Source organism: Lepisma saccharinum, chromosome 25, assembly GCF_977018435.1.
Source record: "Lepisma saccharinum chromosome 25, izLepSacc3.1, whole genome shotgun sequence".
Taxonomy (NCBI): Eukaryota; Metazoa; Arthropoda; class Insecta; order Zygentoma; family Lepismatidae; genus Lepisma; species Lepisma saccharinum.
The window spans coordinates 42572573-42599633 of NC_139253.1; the positions used below are offsets into that span (position 1 = coordinate 42572573).

The following is a 27061-nucleotide window of genomic DNA, read 5'->3' on the forward strand; positions in this document are numbered from 1 at the left end:
TGATACATAAAAAAGCTGAAATTCCGTCACCAACTTCTTGTAAATGAGGCTTTGGGGTCCATCCACAGATCACACTGTCGGGAGATTATACTAATTCTACAAACATTAATTTCAGAGAAGCATCAACCAATAAACTAAATTGCAATAAGAACCTCCTGCGACAAACATTTGTAAAAGTACGTCACCAAAAATCAATCAATTCCCATATTTTCACATGGAGCAAATCAAACTCTACACGGTCGCTTGAAAGCCAAAACTTGTTCTGTGAAAAGTTTGACTGCCAGGAAATTACCTGTCATCTTGACGAATACGAATTTTCCAGCAACAGCAACCGTCGGACAGCGAGGGAAATAAACATCGCAATTCTGACAGCTGTTGCCCAAATCGTCTTTGCACATTAACTTTATTCCTTGTTTAAAATTTCAACTTCAGATTCCACTCAAGAACGTCACTTCGAAGTCTCGAAATTTGTCACTATTGACGGACAAGGTGTGACAACGAAAATATTTCCTATTCACAAGAGACAGTGAATGTATCCTAATTGAGTTACCACTGCTTTAGCACACTGTCGGCAGAGAAAAAGCATGAGAAAGTTACAGGAGAGGAATGTGACAGTGGCTGAAAGCAGCAATACAAAGAAAGTTTCGTGAGGAGACTCGGGGAAGAATACGAAATGGGAGGAGGAAATTCGGGTGTCTATGAATCGCCTACTTACCATAGCATGATTTAAAATGATCCTACGTCTCCTCCTAGAACTTTGGCTTGCTGTCCTGTTAATCGTAGTGGCTTTACATGGTATTAATCTCATGCGCGTTCGATCTTATATGATTGTGTTGCAGAATTCGTTCAAAGCAATGAAGACTACATGTGAAAAAATTCATAGAAAATTGGAACGATACGAATCAATTCTAGACATAATATCCTTGTTTAGTTAAGATAACTGAAGTAGCAGTCAGTGTATATCGATATTCGCTTACATTTTTCCCAGAGCTCGTACGTTACGAAAGCTACAGAAATTATTACTTGCTCAACAAGTTTCAAGTGATTGTTGGTTGGTTCTTACCTTACGGAACGGGAAGTTTTACTGAAAGTGTAGCGTATCTTAGGCAAGTTAATTCGTACTATCATGTCATATCATGTTTCACAATTATTGTTATAACGAATGAATTACGTCTCACGCATTTCTCTGATTATGTACAGCATTTATTTACACCGCTGCCCTTCTCCGTACATACATCTTTCCATTACACATCCAATAACACATGCTCTAAGTTGCGTTTTGCCCCATCACAGAGAGAAATGCACTTACCAAGACCACTCTACGAGCGCACTATTTATCATAGCGCTAACCCGACCCCGCAGTTTATCACGCAGAGGTCCCTACACATACGGCGCTCACTCTCTGTGTTTCTCGATGCATCCACAAAACTGTTATAATACATTGAGGGGCGGTCCCTGTCTGATCTGAGATCTTGAGAATATGAGCCCACGTAACAAGTCGGAACCCGGTATTTATACCTCCGACAAACGACACAAAATCTGTAAAGTGCACCGGAAGTGATCAAAAGAAGTTTTTAGAAGTACACTTTTGGACATGAATACGGAAGTCTCTTGTGCCAAATGTACAGAAATAGCTATCATAACTACACGTGTTACAAATAATTCGGTTCAGTTAAAAGCCTGATGAAGAGGACGTTTTCTTAGGTAAATAAATACGTTTGCTTTTGCAAACCAACTTATTTATTTTACGCTGTAGTTTACTGGTAATTCGTGATGTAATGACCGTACTTTTCTTTAATAAACTCCCATCGAATGGAGTAAATGTATCGCGGTTTAATGGCGATTTTTGGTTGATATTACAACTTCTATAATTCTGAGAGTTCATAGCACAGAGTGCACCATGTCAAGAATTACAATAAAATTCATCTCAAACTGTTAAGAAGTAAATAAAGAAAATGTGTAATATTGAGTTAATTATTTGTTTCATGAGCTTAGTTCTACGCCTATTTCTTTCTTGGTTTGATTTGGTTATTTTACTTCTCTCTTCTGCCACTTTTGGCTAATTGCGAATATGAGGATGAGTGATGATATTGATGAAGAGACACTCACAAAGAACACCCACGCCCAAGTCGTGAAACGAACCCGTAACCCTTGGCGTCGTAACGCGTTGTGCCTAGTTCTTGCATCCGCACCGTTATAGCCATCCATAATCACCAAATGATGTTACATAATCAAATACGTAGAAAGGCAATAACATGTTTCATCAAACATTTGTATCCTAACACATGAAAACTGCTAGATACAACTAACCGTATTGATTTGACCGTATAGTTTCCTTTAGTTCATTCTCCCGTCATCCTTATTTTTTAAACGCAAGCTCCTGTAACCCGCTTCAATAATTAATAAATATGTGCAGCGCACTCGCAGGCGGACGTGAATTATACAGGATCGGGAGTGACAGCCTGGAAGTTGCATTCACAAAGAAATTCCAGGTACAGAGAAACCTGCCAATCTCCGGCCGACTGTAACGGTAATTGCAAATGAATAATTCATCCGCGCCGTATCTCCCGACAGGAGAGCTCGCTCCAGCAAAAACAATAGACAGAGGTTCACGTGGAGCAAGAACCTCATAGGAAACAGAAGCTGATGGATTTCTGGATCAGATCCAGAACGATAACGTAATGGCGGATTAAATGATCAGCGTGTAACGCAATGATCAGCGCGGGCACGGTGACGGTGGACGTGAATTCATTGCACGGTGCTTCGCGGTCCCATCCTGGCAAAAGCTGGGTTGACACATCTATGGGAAATCTCTGAAGGGGGATATTTCTTGCGGATTACTTTCGAGGGTCCATTCTAAAGCCTCCCGAAACTTGCGTTCATTCGTCACACTCGATTTTCTCACGGTGGTATCTTCAAAATGGTGGACTACCAAACAGAAATATGTTCAATGTAGACAAATAATTTCAGGGTTTCTACAATTTCATAGACACAAAAATCTCTGACATTTTCAGCTTTTCCAAACCAAAAACCATAATTTTCAAGACCGAATAATTAGTGTACATGAACATGTCTGGAAGGTCACTATACTTTAACTAAGCATTCACACTTATTATCTCACATAACGAAGTTTTAGAATATGCACATGTAAAGGTAGAAACTGAACCGTAATTGACTCTTGGGTAGGAGGACGGAAGTAAGTAAATCATGGTTCAAGACCGAAGACCGTGAACAGTTACGCTTGTGAAAACGGAAATGGGATGTTCATAGGTGCTAAAATATGGCACGGCGTTCTGACCACGTGAACTGACTACGTAAAAAAGGTAAACCTGTGCATAGCACCATGCCATGAAGGCGTATAGGGGGTGTGGGGGTAACGCCCTACACTTTCTTGATCCGGTCGTGAGTGGGGTGATGTGATCAGCATCACGCCCCTGACCGCCTTTACCCCCCAGGGTTTCCCCCAGGTACCCATGTTATTCGACGCCGGGTGGGCGCCGGGGCCGCTTCCATCGTTTGAACCGGCCGGGGATCGAACCCGGGACCTTTAGCATGGTAGTCAGACGCGTTACCGACTGAGCCACCGCGGCCATCCAACTGACTACGTAGGAGACTAAATATTTGTTTCAATGCACGCGAAGAACTTGTAGATGGTGATATGATTACATTGTAATTTGAAACACTAATTTCAATAAGTAGTCGATATACGATATTGAGAAAATATTAACTGCTGAGAAGTTGTTACTGCATAAAAATACAATTTGATTGTGTTAATGTCTCCCCCAAATTTCACCTAAGTGATAACACCAGGACAAAACATGTTGCCTTAGCAGCGTGAGAAAATTAAGAAAGAAGAAACAATTGATAGAGGAATGGACATAAGGCTTCACCACTTGTTGAAAGGAAGCAGAACATTGTGCTCCGATGTTTGATGTGAGTATCCTAAATGCACGCAACCCATTTAGTTCTCATGTACATCTAGGTTGCAAACATATAAGGAAGTCAAGGTGTTTCTGCTACGATTGAAAAACATGCAATTTTTGGTAGAAATTTAAACGGGTGTCTGGAATACCGTACCATTTTTCGCTTAAATTTCCTGTGTGCGAGAATTTATAAAGTAATATAGTTGCATTATGGGAGATACTAGGCACCGTCGACGTCGTCAGAGTTTCAGAGGCAACATATTCCCTTCTAGTATCAACAACAAAGACAATTCCACATAGATAAAGTAGCGGAAGCGAAAATTCTAGACAAATTAGGGTGGGCTCGGTAGCTCAGTTGGTAGATCAATGACACGGTATGCCGGAGATCTGTGTTTGAGTACTGGTCGAGCTTGCATTTTCGCTTAATTGATTGATTGATTTCGTTTATTTTACTTCGCCTTTCTGCTACTTTTGGCTAATCGCGAAGATGGAGATGAGTGATGATGTAATGGAATTGATGAATCGACACTCACAAACACCCAGGTCAGGATTCGAACCCGAGATCTCTGGCGTCGTAGCGCGATGTGATAACCACTCCGCCGCGGAGGCTGGCCATTTTCGCGTAAGTTCTACGTAATAATCTCCTGTGTGTGCCAAATTATAAGGTAACACAGAAATCTTGTAAGCAATTTTCTCGCTTCCTCTACGAGAACAACGGGTAGCTCACGCTTGAAGAACAAAGTAGCTCAACCGAAAGAAGATCTACATAAGTCCCAAGTTCTCTTCGTTTCAGTTTACTTTTACACACACACAAGCAAACAGGCATCCTTCCTCATCTGTCGCAAACTGCTCCACATGTAAGGAAACTTGTTCAACTTCACACACAAGAGCGAACTCTCCCACCGGACAAGACAGGAGGACCTCGTGAAAATTAACCGAAGAGTTCAAAGCGGAGGAACGCCCATGAAAAAGGAGCAAGGAGGCCATCGCAAAGACGCGGGGCATAAACTGCATCATCAAGTTCATGCGCACGTAAACGACATCCCCCCAAGTTATGCCTTAGTTAGAGCAGGTCCACACGGAGAGCTCTCTCTAATGGAGGAACGCGCCGCAGTTAATTAGTTTTTAAGACGCATCGTGCGGGGGCTTACTGCCGGCCCCTCCGATGGATGCGGAGACACAACAAGGGTCGAGGACTGGCACTAAACCTCAATTCCTGTGGGATATAAACCAGCTGCTCCGCATCCCGGTGATGAAGCCCCGCGACCAGGGGATCTAGACTCCTTTATGGCACCGCTTCCTCTCTCCATCATGGGACAAGGTCCCGCGGCATTAACTGCCATGTAGGGCTTCTTGTCGGGATGTGTGGGCATTTCTTGCGAAGTGGTTCCCAGCCGCAAGCTTACCTGTGATGCGTTTTCATTGGTTCAACTTAAGCATCTTGGCAATATTTCACCAACGTGGACTCGTTCGGTAAGGATATATTAATGTACAATAGCAGACACTTCTGGTTGTAACAACCCCACTGACTTTCAATTTGAATTTTACAAACTAAGTGTCCGTGACTGTACAATTTGCCTGTATCGTTTCCTTGTTACTTATCTAATCAGTACTTAAAAGTAAACGCATTAGAATGCGTGTGGCGGAACTAACATATAGAACAATATGAACAATGTCCCATGGCCAGAATATGTTATGCATGCACCCACACACATACACATACATGCCGGCCTTGATGGCAGAGTAGTCAGCGTATTGAGCTCGAGGTTCGAACCTTGGGTGAGGCATGGGTGCATCATTATGTTCGTCAAATCGTCGCGATTAATTCAAAGGTAGATAAGTGACGTAAAATAAGCAATGATATATATATATATATATATAGTTCGTCGATACCATATCACCTTTGTCCTATTTTTACACGTGTTTTTTTTATCTTTGTATTTGTGCTACGCGAAGGGCAATCGTCATTTCATGCTTAAAATTAGTAACAATTTGGGAAGCCTTTTAGAATTTCTTACATCTTTGATAACCACCTACCCATTTTGAGACAATGTCTCACTTGAAATTTACTTTTGACAGACAGATCACTTCATATAATCCACATTACCCTGGAATGTATCCCAATAAGCAGAATCGAATAACAAAACGCCATATAACAATGGGTGCGCGTAGAGGGTGGTGTTTTTTTTCAATTTAGATTATTTTACATCCCTTTCCTACCCTTTGTGCTAATCGTGACGATGAATATGAATTGATGGAATGAATGGAAGTACAAAACACAGTGATTGACCCACGTCTTACCCAGGATTCGAACCTGGGGCCTCTAACTCCGTATCGCATTACACTGACCACTCCGCCACGGGTGTCTGCACGTGTGTGAGCGTACATGTACGTATATACCGGGTGGTCCAAAACGTCCTGGAACGGTCACATATCGTGGGAAATACACATCGAATCGGAAAACGAAAAATTGCGTGTTTAATAAGTGAAAGAAAGCTATTCAATGATATCACACTTGATTCTCCACCCTCGCTCCCTAGGGATGGGGTGGGGGGAGGGGGGCAACTGTGAAATTTTAAATGGAAACTCCCATTTTGTATTATAGAATCGGAAAGAGGACTTCATTCCGAGTAGCACGAGCTATCAAGAATTTGCTGGGAAAATTGCTGCAAACGATTGTTTTGCAGATCTCGACAACGTATACTGTAAAAATTGAATATTGCCACTAGAATATCATTGGGCAAAATGTGTCAGTTGAAAGGAGATTGTATTGAAAAATATATACGAGCAAGTCAAATTAATTTGTATTTTCCTTCTTTTACCTTACTTATCAAACCACACACCCAATTACAAATCTCCTCAATAAAAAGTATGTCATAAAAATGACGTGTAAATCTAGATACAACTTTGAGATTTAATCTTGCCTCCTTATTTCAGGAACACTTCAACTTTTCCATAACAATGAAGGAGCACACCTCAACATTTCTCGACTTTCCACACAGAATTAATGAAATATTATCGCGGGGATAATTTGGACGGGCGCAATTGAAATCCAAAATTCATGACAAATGAGAACAATTATCCTACTCCACGGAAGGAGGGAGGACGACGTTAAGTGAAACCTTCCCCTACTCCGGATCGTTGAAGAAACGACGCCATTGTTTGTTAATAACGCCATTCAGACAATTGAAACGGAGCTAATAGTGAGATGAGAAGGAAAAGAAATTACCCTGACAAAAGCTTCTGTTTGACGCTGAGCGCTGAATGCAAGGAACCATCCTCTGCAGGCTGCTTCAACGGGAGACGACGTAGCAGTCTCAATGAGCGAGTTTCTCCAGCTTCGCATCTTCCTTTCGTCGAAGTAGAATATTTCAAGGAATACAACATTTTACACCCCACACTCAAGTCCATGGTGCCTATCGCGAAGAATGTATGCACATGCAGGTTGTATAATATTATTTCCTACTGAGCTATGTTCATTGGTTCAACTGCGAGCTTAATGTTTTTGTATTTATTTTATTTTAGGATGAATGGTGATTAGATGATAGTGATGAAGGGACACTCACATGCCCAGGCCAAGATTCGAACCTGCAACATTTTATCTTACTTTACTTATTTCGTATTTTTTACATGGCAAAGTTAATGCTGTGGGCCTTTTCTTCCGCTTGATCATGTTTACACAATTTCTGAAATGGAATTTAGTAATCTACATTGAAATATTGAAAAAAATTAAAAAAAAATAAAAATTACAAAGGAATGAAAAGTACAAAGAAAAAAATTGCACCAGAATAAAAGTGTAACCTATAGTCTCACATACTCCTCACAAATACTCCTGGCAATATTCATACAATTCATTTGAAATGGTTTTGATTGCGTCTTGAAAACATGCACTGAAGGTGGGTTGCGAATTTCGGGGGAAAAGACTTCTAAAGACGAGAAGTGGAAATGGTGTAAGATTTTGAGTAGAAATTCGAACCATGGAGGGGCATGAGTAGTTGAGATCTCTCGCGATGGCGAGATCGTGAGTATACCTACCGATCAACGCCTTCGGCCAACAATATAACTATGCTTTGAACTAATAACGAAAGTAGCGTTCAATTTACTGAAACGAAACGAAAACGAGATTTAAGTACTTTTAATAACGAGGAAGAAACAAGTGCAACCGTTAGCACTCGGAGCTAATTACCTTTACAAATATATTCCCCCTCCTCTCACACAGCATGTCCCTAAATTCAGCGTTTTGGTTTTAACTACAGATACTTCAAGTGTCAAAAAAGCACTAAATACAAGATAAATTCTATTTATATTTCTATTTGGGTTATTTTTGATAAATATTCTGGCACTTAAGTTAATCACGGAAATGAGATCAAACATAAAATCCAAGATGAGACAAACACGTATCTTAACAAGGGTTCTAACGTGACACATCTGGCTTCGTAGCACGTTATGCTGCCCATTTGGAAACGGAGGTCATACCGTCCAAAAGATTACTGACATGTTCATGTCAATTATATGGCATCTCTGTGGTTCGATTCGATGATCTAAGTGTTTCTTATAACCTACGGTGAATGTGAGCGCATGGTAATGAAGCACTGCTTAGATATCTGCAAAATAACGAAGGGAGCAAAATGCTATAACTCTGTCAACAAAACTTTACGAGTATCTTTTAAAATTATTTTATGTTTGTCAAGTTTGTTCCAAGTCCACTTTATGCTCAGACAGGCTAATCGCGGCTGAATCTTAAGAGTTGAAAATGGTATCCGAACCACTGTGCAATGTGCGTACCTCAACCGGAATATTTTACCTTTGGGGTGGCCGCGGTGGCTTAGTCGGTAACGCGTCTGACTACCATGCTAAAGGTCCCGGGTTCGATCCCCCGGCCGGTTCAAATCCGGGAACTTTTCTAACGTTGGAAGCGGCCCCGGTGCCCATCCAGCGTCGAATAACATGGGTAACTGGGGGAAACCATGGGAGGTAAAGGCGGTCAGGGGCGTGATGCTGATCACATCACCCCATTCACGACCGTTTTTTTTTTTTTTTAGTATGTATGTTCAAATAAATTATTTCTTCTTAAAACCGCAGAGATATTACAGATACATTTTGTGCGCACATATATGTCAACTATGAAATTTAAGCGACTCTTCTTCCTGGGGTACCGCGCTATTTCTCCAACTGATCTACCTAGACAGTCCTGGTTTCTCTCCTGTATGTCTCAATATGAGTGTGAGTATATGATAAGCCTACAGGGGCACACTCCAAAATAGAGAACAGACCCGTTTATCTATTCACAGAAAACTAGCTTGACTGTGAACACCGCTGTAACTTACCTTGTGCTACGCACGCTCACCTTCGGACGCTTGACTGCACGCTAAGACATCGATTGCCCATACACTGAGTTCACTCATTCTGACAAGATTCTAACGACACAAGCATTTTACTTGTATAACATCTGAGACCCAAATATCAACCTCTCTTCCACTTAGTACGCCCTGGAATGCATACTGCAGAGTGCAGACTAACGAGACTATGGCGTCTGGACTCACAGTCAGTATAATCCTCTGTGAAGCTTGAGTTGTGTTTTGTTCCTGTGTATTTGGGATTGTCACTTCTTCCATTTCACCCTGTCACAATCAGTCCTTATTTTCGTGATTAGCCAAAAGTGGCAGAAAAGCCAAGTAAATTAACCATATTAATCAATCATTCACACCTTAGACGACCTGGAGATTTCTTATTTCTGTTCGATATCCTAACCGCCGAATTCCTTTGCCTCTCTTGACTAATTGATTTCATTCAAATCTCGTCCCTTCTGACTTTCGACTGTTGCAGGGCAGTCATCAACGCTTCAGTTCCCGTTGCTACATATCGACGTATCATCATCGTCCATGCATCTCCATCTTGCTTCTAATTTTGCTTTCCTCTTTCTTTGCACTTAATTCATTTTCGTTAATCTTTCCATTCACCTCAGTGACAAATTTGACTTTTGTGTGTTACTTGTCGTTTACCAGTAGCTTCCACTAACCACGCCACACAACTATTTCTTCTTTTCATCTTTCCAGGTGCTACACTCTATCCGGGGAATTTCCGGAGCAAGCAAACGAAAACAAGTCTCTGCGCAATTAATGACTCGAGATGTCTCGACCAATGAACGGGTTAGGGTAAGTTTTGTAGCAGCGCGCACGGTTTTGCTCCGCCCACTAGCTTTCTCCCCTTCTCTGCCGTTATGCGCGGCATTTCTCCACAAATTCTAGAAGCAGCCTGGACTCAAATGGCTTATCCTTGAATGGGAATTTTGACACAAGCATCCTGCCCAGGCACGTAGCCAGAGAGCCAGAGAGGGGGCTTGGAGGTTGAAGCATCTCCGAAATCATACAAATATAATTGTAACTAGTGTATAGTGGTAATTAATTTTACTTCCTTAAGAGGATTAAACATCTTGTATAATAAGTTGTGATGTGCTCGGAAATCCACCTTCAGGGTTCTACCCTCTCAATTTCGCCTTTAGACGGCAGCTGCTGATAAAGGATGAGCCTCCCCCCCCCGAAATAAAATTCTGGTTACGGGCCTGATCCTGCCCGTCTTGATCTCGGAGCTTGAACAATCACCTGCTCGAATCTCACACGCAATACATTTCGTGTAACACAGTAACAGTGACAACTTTACAAATGCTACGAAGAGCAGAACGCTGTAATTCCAGAAAATCAAAAATTTCCTGCTGATATCAAACAGCTCCAACGAGCAGAAACTGAAGCACACCCGAGAAATATAAAAGTTGTTGATATTCGCAGGATGAGGGGGTGACATCGTTTTATTGCTATCGGGGAGGATGACGACGATTCAGCCCGTGTTTAGGGTCTATTAACGCGGCTTTCGCGAAGACGCTCGGTGCTAACGAACCCACCCGATCCCGTAAATGTGATCTCTTAAACAAGGGACCCGCGGCTAATCACGCACCGTTCCTGTCGAGGGCCTCATTTATGACGTCCTCGCAGTTTTCGATCGGCGATGCTCCCGGCTATGGATTCTTTTATGACGCACCTTCAATGTAAAGTGATTCATGGGAGCACAACGAAGGAAAATGGATTTACAGGGGGAATTTTGTAGGTTTACTTTCTGGATTTTTGTCAGGCTTGAGGCTATTCTAAAATGTCATATCTTCTTCGGATCAATATGGTCAGAAGTTAATACATAAAGATGAGTGTCGTAAAGCATCGTACAAAATTCCAGATATACGTTCTATGTTGGAACATTTTGACATTTCCCTTTCAAAATATTCTCCAACTAATATTTTCCATATGCATAACTCTTGATCCGTATTTAGAATGCAGTAGCGGTGACGTCATCGTCTTGTATAAGAAAGGGGTGCCGGGTTCAGTACCTGGTGGAGGCACATAGCGGTTCGGATTCCACTTTAAACTGTAGGTCTTATCATCACTTCGGCTATATTAAATAATCACAATCACTTGTTACGGTTCATTGCATTAATTTAGATATGTTCTTACAGTCAATGGCGTCATCAAAATACAAATGGAATGAAGCCGTCATGATTGCGAGCCTGCTAGGTAAACAAGCGTGATCTAACATTGGAGCGTGGGTTCATCGTGCAAAGACAAGTTGCTCAAACAGAAGCTCCCGTTTGTAATTTAATTCTCTGAACATGGATATGCGGTCTTTCTAAACATCAACGATTATCAAAACTGCCTGTACGAGCACTCAAGAACTGTTGACAAGAGAGCGTCCATTATGGCTTGCCAGAATACACCGTGCCGACCTTGATGAAAGAAACATATGTCATATTTCTTCATGTCTTGTGGTTCGGAATATTTTAAGTTTATCGTACGTGGCTACTTATTTTAGAGAAAGTTGCGCCACATTATAGTAATCTCGTGCTGCCATAAATTCATAAATCATACTCATGTGATAAAACAATGTGAAGATGGAAAAGTGCTTCAAAATCGTTCAACCTTGTGCAAAGCGATGCAAGATAATAAAAACAATACAGTACAAGTCTTGCAAAGCAGATTTGTGTGTACAAGAAATGGACGAGAAAAAAAAATACTCCTAACCCCGTTTCATTTTCCAACAAAACATTGTGTTTACGGAATCTCCGCGGGACATTGCCAAAATATTTGGACTGACATAATTCGCAAACTTCTCGCAAGAGTTGTCGCATGAGCAAAGGCTGTTTTATTGCATTCCTCTTTCAACGGAAAGGAAATTGAGTCTCCTGGAATAAGGTCTGGAGGAGGCCGACGCACCGCACAAAAGGAATCTCTTACTTAGTTTTTCCCCGGCCGACCGGGAGGCGCAAGGAAGCTCCTTCAAGAATTTATGGCCGGGAAAATTTATGGCTCCTTTTCTAAGATGTCGGGAGGGGGTGCTCCGCTGGAAGCACAGATACGACAAAAGTCCTCTTTATGTTCTGTGAATGTTGCTTTGGCGTTTGTAACAAGGTAGAACATCTCAAACGCGCACGGTTCTTTGTTGGGCATTGTGGAATAATGGAGACGGACGCATTGTGCGAACCTTCAGTGCGCCAAACGAGAGGGCGAAATTGCGAAGGGAAGTGTCAAAGGGTAAAACACAAAAGGGCTGCTTCTCGTTGCAGGGATGCTGTGAATCTTTTCCACGGATCCTCTCGAATCTTCTCCTTCATGACTCGAAATTCCTTCCTTTCGCAGCATCCCTTTCGATATAAAGATGCACTCGGAGAGCGCCTAGTTCTTTTTCCCAGAGCGAAGCACTTATTTTCCGTTGGATTGCTTCTTTGATCTTCAAGCTGAAGCTCTATCTGCAAGTGAACTTACTGAAAAAGTTCTCCTTATGCCCATCTACGATCTGCAGTTTTGAGTGGGATCCAAACTGAGAAACATTTGTGCTGCAATCGATTATGGAATACGGGAATACGTACCTACAAGGTGATATCCACTTTTCTCCTGAGATTTCGGCCAGTGTATATACCGGTGGCATCCGACTGTCGTGAAGAAATTGGGGAGCTGGGAAAGGGTAGCGTAACCTAGTCGTGGAAAACCTACAACAACTGGGGGTTCGTCGTGCTGACCATACGTCACCCCGCCGTAAGTGGGCGAATGATCGCCCACCTCTGCAGAGGCATGTGGGAGTGAAGCCGGCAATCGGTAGATAGGCCCTGGCCTTCAAAGTGTTCCGCCACTGGTTATATAACAACAAAAAAGTGCTCCCCTGTGCATAGCACCACACCATGAAGGCGTATAGGGGGTGTGGGGGTAACGCCCCACACTTTCTTGATCCGGTCGTGAGTGAGGATGATGTGATCAGCATCACGCCCCTGACCGCCTTTACCCCCCCAGGGTTTCCCCCAGGTACCCAATGTTATTCGACGCTGGGTGAGCGCCAGGGCCGCTTTCAACGTTAGAAAAGTTCCCGGATTTGAACCGTCCGGGGATCGAACCCGGGACCTTTAGCATGGTAGTCAGACGCGTTACCGACTGAGCCACATCCGAATAAAGTACTTTTTATTATCATCAGAATAGCTCTAAGTTCTGAGCTACTTATGATACGGGTAATGAATTTTAAGGAATGTTTGTTGCCATAATAATAATGAATTCAATCCTACAATTTGCCATGGTAATATCGCCGTCAGAAATTCCATGCACTTTGCCATGTACGATTGAAAGCAACTGTGTAAAAAATACTAATTTTCCTTGAAATGTATTTACCCTAACACGCACGCATACACGCACACACACACACGAACACAAATGCTGCACGACACTGAATAAGAAATATAATTTCAATGGTAAGTACATTTTAAAGCACAAGTCGGGTAGGCTGGATCTAGATCCTGATTCTAAAAATCGACACTTCAACGCCCGGAGGCTGTGAAGGACTTATGTTAATATTGATGCTACTATTCTTGTTTGGTTTGAGCAACATACTTAATATTACTCGCCGGAAGTGATGTTGAGGGAAAGTTAGAGGAAGTTTGGAAAGCTCAAGAACATGAAGAATTGTCAGAGCTGGTAATGCATTCTTGTAGCGTGTGATTTTGCTGATTCGAAACCATCACGGATGATTGCGGTTCAATAAAGACATCACCATTCTAACAAGATCAAAAGGAATGGATAATACCAACATCCTTACGGTATTTGCGAAAAAGGACCGCGAAAGAGGACTCATAAAACTTGGAGCAGCCCGGAGCCATTACAGGAAAGCCTAGAAAGACACTGTCCATTACACAAGAATGATGATGTAGAGAGAGGAGCGAAGACGATAAAATGACAAAAGTACGAGGGTGGTAGTGACCATTAGTGGCTTAAGATAAGGAAAATGGCCGGGCGAGACTACACTGATGTTGACTTTACGAAGGCCAACCACTCGTGCTATCAAAGCTCGGTGATTGATGCGTCACATAGAGAATCTGCTTCCGATAAGCCAATATATAAAAGGAGATGAACGACACTATAAGTCTCGTGTGGCAGACGAAGATAACAAGGGAAGCAAAACACCACAAACGAACAACAAAAGTAGCAAATACTTAAAACCTAGTAGTATGGACATACTGTACAAAAGGCTTACTGTATAAAACCTATAAGTGGCTGTTCAAATACAAACAAAATGTTCATGTTGGTTGTTAAGTTAGTTGCTGGTTCAAAGTGCTATACGCTGTACAAAGCTTCTGGTCTGCAACACAACTGACTCAACGTGATATCAGGCATGTGCATCTTAGTCTCATATTCGTTGAATAACCATAGTGTATTAATATAATCCATACTTAAGTCATAATACTGGGGGATGATGTGAATACAATTAAGAATAATGCTAAAATATTTTTCAAAACTGCTAAAGAGATAGGTTTGGAAGTTAACAAAGAGAAAACTAAATATATGCTTACAGGCCGAAACCAAGTGTTAGGTAATAATCAAAATCTAATTATTGATAACAACTCGTTTGAACCAGTTTCCAAATTCAAATACTTAGGAGTAATATTAACAAATGAAAATTATATTAAAGAGGAAATAAAAAGTAGGCTTAATTCAGGAAATGCATGTTACTTCTCTCTTCATAAACTTTTGTCTTCTTGTTTAATATCTAAGAAACTAAAAGTTAAAATATACAAAACAGTAATTTTGCCTGTAGTATTATATGGTTGTGAAACTTGGTCCCTTACATTGAAAGAGGAACATAAATTGAGAGTGTTTGAAAAAAAGATCCTTAGGAAAATCTTTGGACCTAAAAGGGATGAGGAGACAGGTGAGTGGAGAAGGTTACATAATTTAGAAGTACATAATTTGTATTCATGTCCAGATATTATTAGAATAATTAAATCAAGAAGACTTAGGTGGGCAGGCCATGTGGCACGAATGGGAGAGGAAAGAGGAGTTTACAGGATTCTTGTTGGGAAACCTGATGGTAAGAGACCTGTAGGAAGGCCAAGACGAAGATGGAGGGACAACGTTGAGATGGACCTAAGGGAAATCGGTAGGGATGGAAAAGAATATATAGAACTTGCTCAAGATAGGGAAAGATGGAAGGCCTGTGTTGCTGCAGCCATGAACCTTCGGGTTTAAGAAGGCTAGTGAGTTAGTTAGTTATACTTAAGTCAACCTGATTGAATTACTAATTAATTAAACCTTTTCCTCGCATAGATTAAGAAGGCACCCAAACGTCAACCTGACTTCCACGTAGCACACCCTGGTGACTGCAGTCTTCCAGGTCAACGAGGCTCCGGCGTCTGGACCAATGGCCAGTATAATCCTCCGTAAGGTTGTGCATTGCCATGTGTTTTGTTCATATATGTGCTGAGAATCTTTTGTAGCCTCAGATCTTACCATGAGTAATGAGATTTTAGTCCTCAGAGGCAGATGTTGATTTTAGCTACGGCAAGGTGCCGGGTGCAAATAGCAATCACAATTAAATTTCAATCAATCGTATGGAGTGAACTCGAAAGTGGGAAATACTACGTGAATCTTCAAAACAATATGGTTGAAGAATGTATTTTGTATTTATGTGTTGGTAAGCAAGATACTACCGCTTCAAAGAATTTTAAAAAAGTATGTGAAAAAGAATTACAAGCTGATATCTATCTACCCTTTGTTTTCAACATCTTGAGCTCTTTCGATTTGTATTGTGTCATTTTGGATTTTATCGCATACACTTCACATTATGATGAAACGGTAAGAGTTCACACGTTGCTTCTGTCTCGGAACAACCAACAATACCACAGCTGCCGAACTATGAAGAAAGAGAGAACTGACCTGTTCCTCGACCTGGGTCTCCAACCGAACGATGACCTTCGTCTTCTCTTGGACGTTGGTGTTTATGGGGGGGACGTGGTCAGAGGCTTCGCTGGATGTCCACTCCGCTCCCGCAAGCCTCTGCTCCATTATCCGCACCTGCAACACAAACACAACCTATGAGCACAAGTTTCTACACAATGCGCTTATTTAAATTGTGATCAATCGATCATTATCAATTTATTTCAGTCATTTCTTTTAACCAGTGGCGCAACAGCTCGTGAGGGCCAGCGCTTACCTACCGACTGCACGCCTCAATTCCACATGCCTTAGCAGAGGTGGCCATGATGTGACGTGTGGTAAGCACGACGAACCGCTAGTCGTTGTAGGTTTACTATGACCGGGTTACGTTACTCATTCGTAGCTCTTCAATTTACTTATGATGGTGGGTGGCCACCGGTCCCACACACAGGTCGAAATCTCAGGAACCCAGAAGACTCGAACCTGCGCACGTCCCGTAGCCAGAGCCCAAAGCTTACGCCTTAGACCGCACGGCAACGGTGTGGGACTTATGACAGTCATAAGAAATTTAAATCTGCAAATGACTGATTGTAAGGAAGCATTAAAGACTGATGTCAAAGGGCAATTGATTCAACAACAAAAAAATAAGATATTTCTTTACATTTAGGCACCTTTTCGTGAATACCATAGGTTTCTTTGTATTCGCCATGGATTTTTTTCCGTCTTGCACATAGAAATATAACAACACTAAAGTTGCTGACCAAGGTAGTTTATTAAGATTCTAAAAAAACACTTTACATGTAACGTTTCTAACATCTATCAGGGTCTTCCTCAGACTAAGAACTAAACAAAAAAAAATCAAAAAATATATTACCATTACAAATATAATATAAAAGTAATAATACTATTAGTGCCTTGTTATTAGAAACTGTCCCACAAATTGTCATTGTAACTGGCAAACGTATACCGGAAACACTGATGATGTTTCGTAAAGCAGCATTATAGTTAGAACATTTTTTAAAAATTTGTATTTCTTAAGAAAGACCACTTTATGCACAAGGAGGCAAATATGTAGCTACTAGACTCACAGCCTCATGAAAAAATACAGGAACCCCATAATTACCAACACTTTTCTTTGTACTGTACTGTACTGTACTATGCATATACATGCGCAAGACGTTTTTTTGGTTTCGATTAAAATTAGGAGTGTAAGAAGCATGGGCGTATATATAGTTCACGTAAGGGGGAGGTCAACTTTTGGTATGATTAAAGTTGCTATATTTCATAAGTGAAAATCCGGGACACTACTGACCGGAAGCTTGTTATGGAGCGGGGGTGGGGGGGGGGTGCTGGACCCGACAAAGTTGTGTGTATGTACATATCCATAAATCTACTTCGACTCGTATATCATTAATCTTTCGATTTCTTTTCGGTGCCATAATGAACTAAGCTGCTATCTCATAATGTCGAAACTTTATTTGAGGACTGCGGACTGAAAAGTGCGGGAACCCAAGCACTGACTGTTTACAGTAACCAGCTTACTATGCAATGGAAGAGATTTATAACTGAAATTCAATGCTGCTAGCAGACGGCGGCGCTACCGTTAAGTCAAATATGTTTGCAGCATCTTCTTGTAACTCGATAACTTAAATTATGGAGAGTGAGCGGTTCAATGTACAGTTAAATTTAGTAAAATGAGCATTTTAATATTACGCACTTATATATAAATAAAGTTCCCACCCGATTCCCGGACATTGTGCATCCCGAAGAAACTATTCGGGACACCAGGACAAATGGGAATCCATTAGTGGTGACGTCACACCAGACGACGTGCTGGGACTGAGTCTTCACAACGAGAGAACGTGTTTTCTTCGTATCCAATTCAATGCTATTTTCCTTCGGAAGGAGTAGCTTTAATTATTGTGACACCAGTTATGAAACGAAATTATGATGCGTATCGTACATCAGTGTAAAGATGAGATTTCGGAAAATACGACTATATATCACACATACCTTACAGAGGATAAGGTAGAGAATAACCGGAGTAAGAAAATCATGCATTTTCAAAACATTCCACTTCCGAGCACAGCCGAAGCCGACACGAAGTTCAGCCGATCTGAAGTTGCCACGCTGCCGCTATGGATTGTGCGAAACCGTGGGAGACCAGCAGCCTCAGGCGATTGAAGCGACGACGCCCATTGGCTGAGATTTCTTTGGAGAATTCGCTTTACTCGATTTTCTACTCCATTTATTCTTTACATTCTCATCTGTAAGGTATATGTTATATATAGACGTATTCTCCGAAATCTCATCTTTACATTGATGTACGATGCACATCACAATTTTGTTTCTTAACTGTTGTCACAATAATTAAAGCTACCCCTTCCGAAAGAAAATAGCATTGAATTGGATACGAAGAAAACATGTTCTCTCGTTGTGAAGACTCAGTCCCAGCGCGTCGTCTGCTGTGACGTCACACTATTGGACTCCATTATATCATTCCGGGATTATCTCGAAAAATCCAGGACGTAGAACAGGCCTAGGTATGATCAGGCTATCAAAATCCAATCTATCAACCAGGTTATCCAACATTTTGACACACTGTTCCAATGAATGAGGGATAGCCATTTCACATTTTTGGAAACGTTGTTGCAATTATGCAATGTGTTGACTGTGTTCAGCGAAATGTGAGTTCAATTCTACTGCAAAGTGGTCCAAAAATAACGAAGGTAAACGAAGGTTTACCGTGTAATATTCTTTTGTGCTTTCAGCTAGAGCATTATTCCTTCAGATTTGACAGCTGGGTGTTCTAGGTCTCTTCGTTTCTTCATCGTGCTTTGGATTAAATTTCATTAAAGTTCTCAGAACTCTCTCTGTTCTTTTTAATATGTCTATTAAGTTATTTCTGTGTTAAGAGTACCGAACAGTCCAACTTTGGAGGTGACCAACATAATCTTGCACTGTATGAAAACAATTTGGTTAGAACAAGTGGAGATGTTCAAACTCCCCACAGGTTACACAGTGAAGAAATTGAAGAGGTTGCTGAAATATTTCTCTACATTTCTACAAGTCACGCTACTTAGTATTGACACTTTTCTGTTCATCTTTTGTCAAACAACTTGAGAATGTTACGGTTTCTCTGGTTTTCTTGCACTGCGTTTTTAAAAAACAAATTTCTTTAACAATATTCGAGGGGAAAAAATAACTGATTTGACAGTCCCAATGAAGTTTCTTTTTGCAGAAATTCCGAACCTATCAGAAAATTGCAGACATTTGGTCTGCAGTCCCATCTGGTGTGTGGAATCTCGTAATTTCTTCCCATCCGTATCCCATTTTATACGTCTCGAATTTAGGAGAAAAAAATAAGACTGAGGAAATTTTTTATGAACATGCGGATAGAATAGGTAATCTCGTAATTTTGTTGAACCCTAAAGGGGGGGAAGGGTTGAACCCCCCTAAAATACGCCCATGGTAAGAAGTCACCCATTCTGGAGACACCCAAATGTCAACCACTCTTCCACGGAGTGCACCCTGGACTAAATCTTGCAGACTAATGAGGTTCTGGGATGGCGGGTCTGGCCGTCAGTATAATCCTTTGTGAGGAGTTTGTTTTGTCCTGTCCATGTGTGATTGTAATTATCCTTTTATCAATTTCATCTTGTCGCCATTCGACTTCACCTTCGCAACTAGCCAAAAGTGGCAGAAAAATAAAGCAAATGAATCTTTCAAAATTCACATTTCCAATATTCTGGAAGCCGTTCAAGCATACGACTAGGGCAACATTTAAGAATAATGATTCATAATTGTTATTCACAGGAACATTGATGTCACAGATCTTCTAAATTTATAACCAATGGCGATATAGGTCCATGAAAAAAGGCTTCTAAAATTTAACACAAAAGCGCGAAGATGACCATAGCAAAGCATAATGTAGCAGCCATTATTTTTCTTTCTGCAGCTGGTGATTTACGGCATGTAAACGTCTTTAAAACAAGATTTTGGCACAAAAACTCCTTTATAACGGCATGAAAGTCCTTTTTATACTCTCTCGCGTAGCGTCATAGAGCTAAGAAATAATGTATTGACGGAGTGATTCATGAGCTCTGGTCCCCCTTTTAATATTTGATAACACCGAGCAGTTTGCTTTTCAGAATTTACTGCCTCCGTTGGAGGAACACAGGGAGGCTCCACAAAGGGCAAACACTTAAAAATTAGACACCAAGGTGGGAAAGATTGAGAGTCGAAACACGTTTGCAAAACTGGGCAGCAATAAATTTCCCCGCACCGGATGACTGGCTTTAGTATGCTGAAAAGATCTCGAAATTCTCCTCCCCGCAAAATGGTGTCCATAAATAGTGTGAGAAAAGCTGTAAGTAATTCTGAACTTTCCTTCCGTCTGCAAAGAGGGAGATTTCTTCGTTTGCTAATGGAGAAAAAAATAGCAAAGAAGTTAAAGTTAATTTCAGGCGCTAAGCCATCCATGATTTAGTCCGGTTCACAGGCGCGGGAAAGAATTAGCAGACCGGAGAACGGATGCTTTCTTGGAAACGACCTTTGCAAAATATCTTCTGGTAGTGGAGAAGGATTTCTAGCATTGCAGTGCATAAACCAAAACAGTTGCCTCGCTTTTTATTCTGGTACCACTCTTCTCGCTGCACATCTAGGGGTACTCTAAAGGCATAGTAAAGTTCCGGTGAAAAAATTTCAATTTCCATCATACACATAATTTTCAGAAATTTAAAGCAAGCACGACATACACACATGAAAATGCATCAAATCTATTTGATGCAGCAGAAACGCATCGATTCATGCACTAAAGTGTGCCTTTTGGTCTTTCAAAAGAATCAGATTTACAGTTTGATGTATTCTTTTATACCATACTAAAAGGTAACGCAACAAAGTTCATTATATGATGAAAGCTGTATGTCTAGCTGTATTTCAATGAATGCATCGATTGCTGCGTCTTTTTGAAGTACCATTATTTCTCGATGATGTACTCGTACTTCAACATTTGGTCTGAGCTACAGACTTTATGTATTATTTTTTATTTTAACTCATGCATTTACTTTTCTGAGTGTATGCTGCAATATCATGTGTCCTTTGTTGCTATAAATTGAAGTAAATGAAACAGAAGGTTAAAATATGCAACAAAAATTTATTTCTATACACATCTATGAGGTAACTACGAACCCCAAAGGCATGCAGTCTAGGTTCGAATGGTGTACTGCAATACCTATCTACTCATTCAATTTTCATGGCTTCTACTGAAGATGAATCGACACATTTCCCATTAGACCAATCACTTATCACTAGGAACCTGAAAAATTCGCGTATAAAACGAAAATTCGTGCATGCAATCACAGAAGTAGTACAAAAATTAGTCAAAATCGCCATTAAAAATTATGCACAAAAACATGAAATATTTAGATTAAAGTCGTTTACAATTGTTTTAAAAAATGCATGTGACATCGTCTGTATACATATGTACAGAGTGTCGAAAAATAATGTGTACACTCTTTGAACGTCAATAACAGGAAATATTAAACATGACTTGACTGGACTTTTTGCATTTGAAGCTGTAATGTCATGTTGAGCATGTGTGAGAACATATTCTTTTGATTTTAATCCCGTCACAGCCTGTGAAACGGTAGTGTACACAAAATGGGAGCGGTAAGAAATTCTTCTCTCGAGAAACGTAAGAAGAGTCGAATATCCATCCAGATCTTCTGATTTAACATAGTCAAATTACTACCTGTGGGGAACTGTGATGAATGCTGCCTACGTCACAAAGCCAGAGACACTGAGTGACGTGGGACATGCAATTGAGACAACCTACGCTTCCCTTCCAGCAGACACCGTATCTGCTATTTATCGATCTGTTCCGATTGCACATAATATATTACTGCCAATGGTGGTTATTTTGAACTTCTATACATTTAAGGTATGTGACACCAAAAAAAGTTCGTGCTTGCTGTTATTAGTGTTCCTGTTATTGACGTTCAAAGAGTGTAAACACTATTTTGGGACACTCTGTACATAAATATGCATGGAAATATACAAGTCTAATGTCGTTACCAAATGAGGGCAAGGAGAAGGACTCCCTTCCCACAAAATATTCTCACTTTTCTTCAAACTACAAAATAATAATACCTTTTCGCGAAATAGGTGCGGGAATTTTTCATGTTCCTACTTACCACTGAAGCATAAAAATAAAAAACCCTGATCACAGCCTCCACTTTCCACCCTTATTATGGAATAACAATATTCAGTAATAATACCAAATATGACACAGACTAATTCCGCTTCACTTGAAGTGTTCAATGTACAGAAATAATATCCAAGATTGTTGAACCGAGTCTAACTGCAGCTTCCCTTTAGGCTGACGAAAAAAAACACGAGGGGAAACAATGGAACCCTGATGATCCAGGCCAGAGTATCTCTCTCTCTCCCTGTCTGATGCCAAGCAGAGATCAAACCGGTTGTTTCCCTTGATCCACCCGCTGTGGGACTGCCAGTAAACTTCACCTTCACAGGGTAATCGATCTGAAAGCATTCAGGCCTATGCCGTTCTCAAAAGGCCTTTGCGTTGCCTCATCACGGGAGATTGTCCGTTCTCCTATCGTCCTCTTCTGCTGGACCGTGCAGTCGGGTCGCACTTGTAAAAGGCAGAGAGCATGCAGCTGGGTGGATGAGGCCTCTTATCTCACCGTGCCAGAATTGAATCTGGATGGAAAACACAATTGAAAGGACCGTTTATGAGAGAACTCTGTCGATAGAAAATGTTACTTCAACACTCGCCTTTTCAATTTATTTTCAATTGTTTAATTCCAATAACTTTCTCTGCTAAGTGGAGTGTCAACTGATAGATACTATATAATATAAATACTATGTTGGACAAAGGTTTTAATAAGGGAAGTAAAACAAAACAAATCATTCAATCAATGAATAGCGATTTTTATGGGTGGAATGTTAAAATGTTTATAATTAAAAGCAACTCTCCATGCATTTAACTGTGATCTACCACAAAATTTAATTCAGGAAAAAGTTAATTCAGACATAGTACATGTTACGTATTGTATATGCCAAGTAACAAAATGGAACTATAGTGGGACCACAAGCAAAAGGATCTGCGCAGAACCGGGTGTCCTATGCATTGCCTTCGCGCGTGGAGGGAAAGATGCGCCAAGGCTTTTGGATGAAAGTTCTTTTTTGTTTGTGGTGGCTCTGTACTAAAGTTGCTTTCAACCGGAACTGCTTATCAGAATATTCCCAGTAGAAATCACAGGGGAGCTAAAACTTACCTAAGGCTTGGAGGTCCACACATTTTTTGATCACTAAAATTCAAGAAACCGTCTTGTTATTGAATCACTGCTTCCATTGTTGTTTATATAGATGAAGTTATATAATAACTACAAAACTTACCATCGTTAATACGAGACAAGAACCAATTGTTCACTACATTAATGTCACTTCGGAAGTTGGAACGTACATCCCAAAGGGGTAGGGGTAGTCGACCAACGTGGGGGAGTGGTTAGCACAGCGTGGTACGACGCCAGGGCTCGGTCCCGAGTTCGAGTGCCAGCCTACCTTTAAATTTCATCACATCATCACTTACCCTCATCGTCGCGATTTGCCAAAAGTGGCAGAAAAGCGACGCCAAATGAGAAAAATCGCAATCAAAACATCCCAATGGGGTTGATAGGCCCACTGTGTGAATTTGGCCTATGTACGTTGCCTTGATGATTTTATGAACAAAAGTAACACAGGAACATTGGGAACATCCTAAGGAACAATCATTTTTTATAAAAATGTTCAGTCGAAAAATCGAAAAACAAGAGGTGGTGGCAGCCCCCTCCCCTCCCAAGGATACGCTACGGCTAAGAACAAAAGAGACTGACCATCAGATCGATTCCGAATTCTTCCCATCAGTGCCTACGATTCTCCTATGGGATTTTCCGTGTCGATTAACGAACACGATCCCCCACTACATAACAGCCATTTTCATTTTGGATATCTACCATCAAAATATGTGCCAATGTCCATGCTCAACGAAACAGTGAGGTCGTGTTCATTTGCAATTTCCTGCACTACAGTCTCATCCTTAACTGCCATTTCCTCTCGCTCCAACGAGCGAGAAACTTTTCTCATCAAAAACTTGCCTCCGGAGGAGTAAAGAAAGTCCCCCCTCTCTCCAACCCCTGGAATCGTTTTCAGTGATAACCAGTCAATCTCTGGAGCCAGATAACCGTCTCACAAATTTAAGCGCTGAAACGGCTGCCTTGGTTAACTTAATTTCCCGTAGTTTCACTGTAGACATCCGCAGAGCATGGAAAGACCACTCAAGCGGGCAGATACGCCGGGAAAAGAAGCGATTCAGGTGAGCGCCGAGTTTCCACTACGGCGATCAATCTTCCAACGATACGCTCTGCAATGTGTTTGTCAACATGTTATTCTCGACCTAAAACTTCTCCAGAGCTGTATGTTTACATTTTAAAGGAAGACTTTCGCCGTAAATTACACGGTCCAAATTGAAAGCTGATGGCATTTTCTCTTTGCGATAAGAAATGCAAAGTAATTTCAAAAGAATCTGCAAGTCAAATTTCCTTGCATGGAAAATACGGACCATTCTCTAGAGAAGCGGGGAAGAAACACCGTGTTCTAAATTTTGAAGTCCTCGTAAAGCACTGAGCGAAACTCGGTAATGACAATGTCGGTGGAATGCAAAGCAACTGTGTAATGGAAGATTTTCTCCTCGAGCACTACAGTTCCTAATGGATCAAGGACTCTTTCCAGTGCCTCCGCTGTTCGTCTGCACCCCCTGATTTCCATGTTCTGAAGGCTTCCTCAACACATTTCATCAGTCCTACTGGAAGCACCATCTAGTATTGAAGATTGCTACTTTCCTTCAAGAGGAATCTAGCATTGGCAATCCTTTTATTTCCTGGACTTGCTCAACCACTGTCCAACCATCTCATTTTACATGTTTGCTTCAAACCTTGAACGATTCTACATACACAGAAAACTAAATCTTCAAGTCTATTTGATGTACAGTCACCGGCAATAAGAATGGGGCACCTAGATTCTAAAATACTCGCTTCCTGTAAGGCGTTATGTGTGTTACTTAACTCTACGGCGGTAGTGGAAGTTGCCATTGAAAATGTGTTATTAATATATATATATTATAACTTTCATGTCGAGCTTTACTTCAACGCATCAATTGATGTGTTTTTCGAAGCACCTTCCTGCATCTTTCTTGAAGGTACACTTAAACATTTAGTCTGACCTACACACTTTATGCATTTTTGGTTTCAACTGATGCATTTACTTGTCTGTGTGTTGATGAAGTTGCACCACAGCTACTTCCCAATGTTAAACGAAATAAAAATCGTAATTTATTACTTTTAGAACCGTACGAGTATCGAGCATAATGGCAGAACCAACAATACCATTGCAATGCTGTATAAGTTTAGAAACAAGGCTAGGAAAAGATGAGTACTAATAAATTAGTCCATTTTGTGTCACATTAACTCAGATCATTTGCACTTTCCATTCCTATTGGAACATTTTCGTTGGAAGAAAGGTAGTCACTGATTATGAAAGCTAAAAGAAGTGGCGTATTCTTCATAATACCGTGTTCAGCGCCGGTAAACTAACTTATCATATATGCAAACTATTAAAACAAGCTTTTAAACCAGAATTTAAGTAAATTATGTAAAAATCGTAACGCAACTGATCGTTCTCAATCACACCCTTCTGAGAGACAGGTTTCCTCCCCAATTGTACGCAGAAAGTGCGAGGAAGCCGAAGAAAAGGAACGGGTGGATACTGAGAAAAACACAAGGCCTGCCACCGCTAGAAACAGCGTTGGCGGGAGAAAACGTCTTGTTCCTTTGTTTCTGTGCCGCGCTTGGCAGAGGCAGTGTTGCTACATGAAGGAAAATTTCTCTTCAAGGGAAAACCAGATTCAAGTTTCAGTGAAAAGGGGAAATTTTAGGAAAAGTGTCGAGTTTCCTAGAGAATTTTGAGTTGTCGGGTTACCTGTTCTTCTTTTACTTGCATCCCTACAACATGTTTATAACTAATTCATCTAATTAGGGAGGTATATAATAAATACAGCGTGTATCATGATAGAGTAAACAACTTATCAAGTATTGTTCAAAAATAGCTGAAACACAGCAATGAGTTTTGTTGTATAAAAATGAGAAAATCTTGAAGTTTTGCTTTCACGCGTGACTTTTGTAAACACGGTCATTGTGGCGCTGTTACAAGTCTACAGATCTTACACCCCTAGACTTCTGCATTTTGGGTTCTGTGAAAGACCAAGTCTATGCGCCACCTACGCAACAGCTAAAGGAGAGAATAAGAAAGGCCCTTGCTTTGGTGGACGAGGAGATCTAGGAAAAACTGTGGCAGGAACTCGAATTTTGATGGGATGTGTGTCGCATAACTGGTGGAAGCCACATTGAACATTTGTAGACATTCATAATCTTGAACTGTTACTGATTGATAACAAATATTATTGTTGTATTCTATATAGATTAGTGCAAAAAATTCTCATAGTTGTTTACTCTATTATATACAATAAATAAGAATTCTTGCGGTAAAACAGGTCAAATTTTCAGAATACGCCACTGCCTCGAAGCATAAAATATAAGGGATGAGACGAAACGAAAGTGCTCGAAATATGAGCGTCACAAATATCAGTTGAGAAAATTCTGTAGAGCCAACTTGCTTTTGAGACGGTACCACAAACATTTCCAAGTCTCCAGGGATTCTCCAAGGACTTCATGTGCCGAGGCGTGCCAGACGGGTTGGGTTCTCTCTTCAGTGCCGTGCGGTCAAGCATCGCATCCTTGCACCATATTTCTCTATCTTCCCAGGCTACTTGCCAATTCAAGGAGCTTC

At 40.9% G+C, this 27061-nt stretch overlaps 1 protein-coding gene across 6 annotated transcripts in view; it reads right to left on the minus strand.

Moving 5' to 3' along the window:
* Positions 1–27061, minus strand: part of LOC145978872 (uncharacterized protein CG43867) — a 936647-nt gene that overhangs the window by 117013 nt on the left and 792573 nt on the right. For all 6 annotated transcript variants that reach the window (XM_083111771.1, XM_083111770.1, XM_083111768.1 and 3 more), the window contains one exon: positions 16157–16294. In XM_083111771.1, the coding sequence (XP_082967897.1) occupies positions 16157–16294 (138 nt within the window). The remainder of the gene's footprint in view (positions 1–16156; positions 16295–27061) is intronic.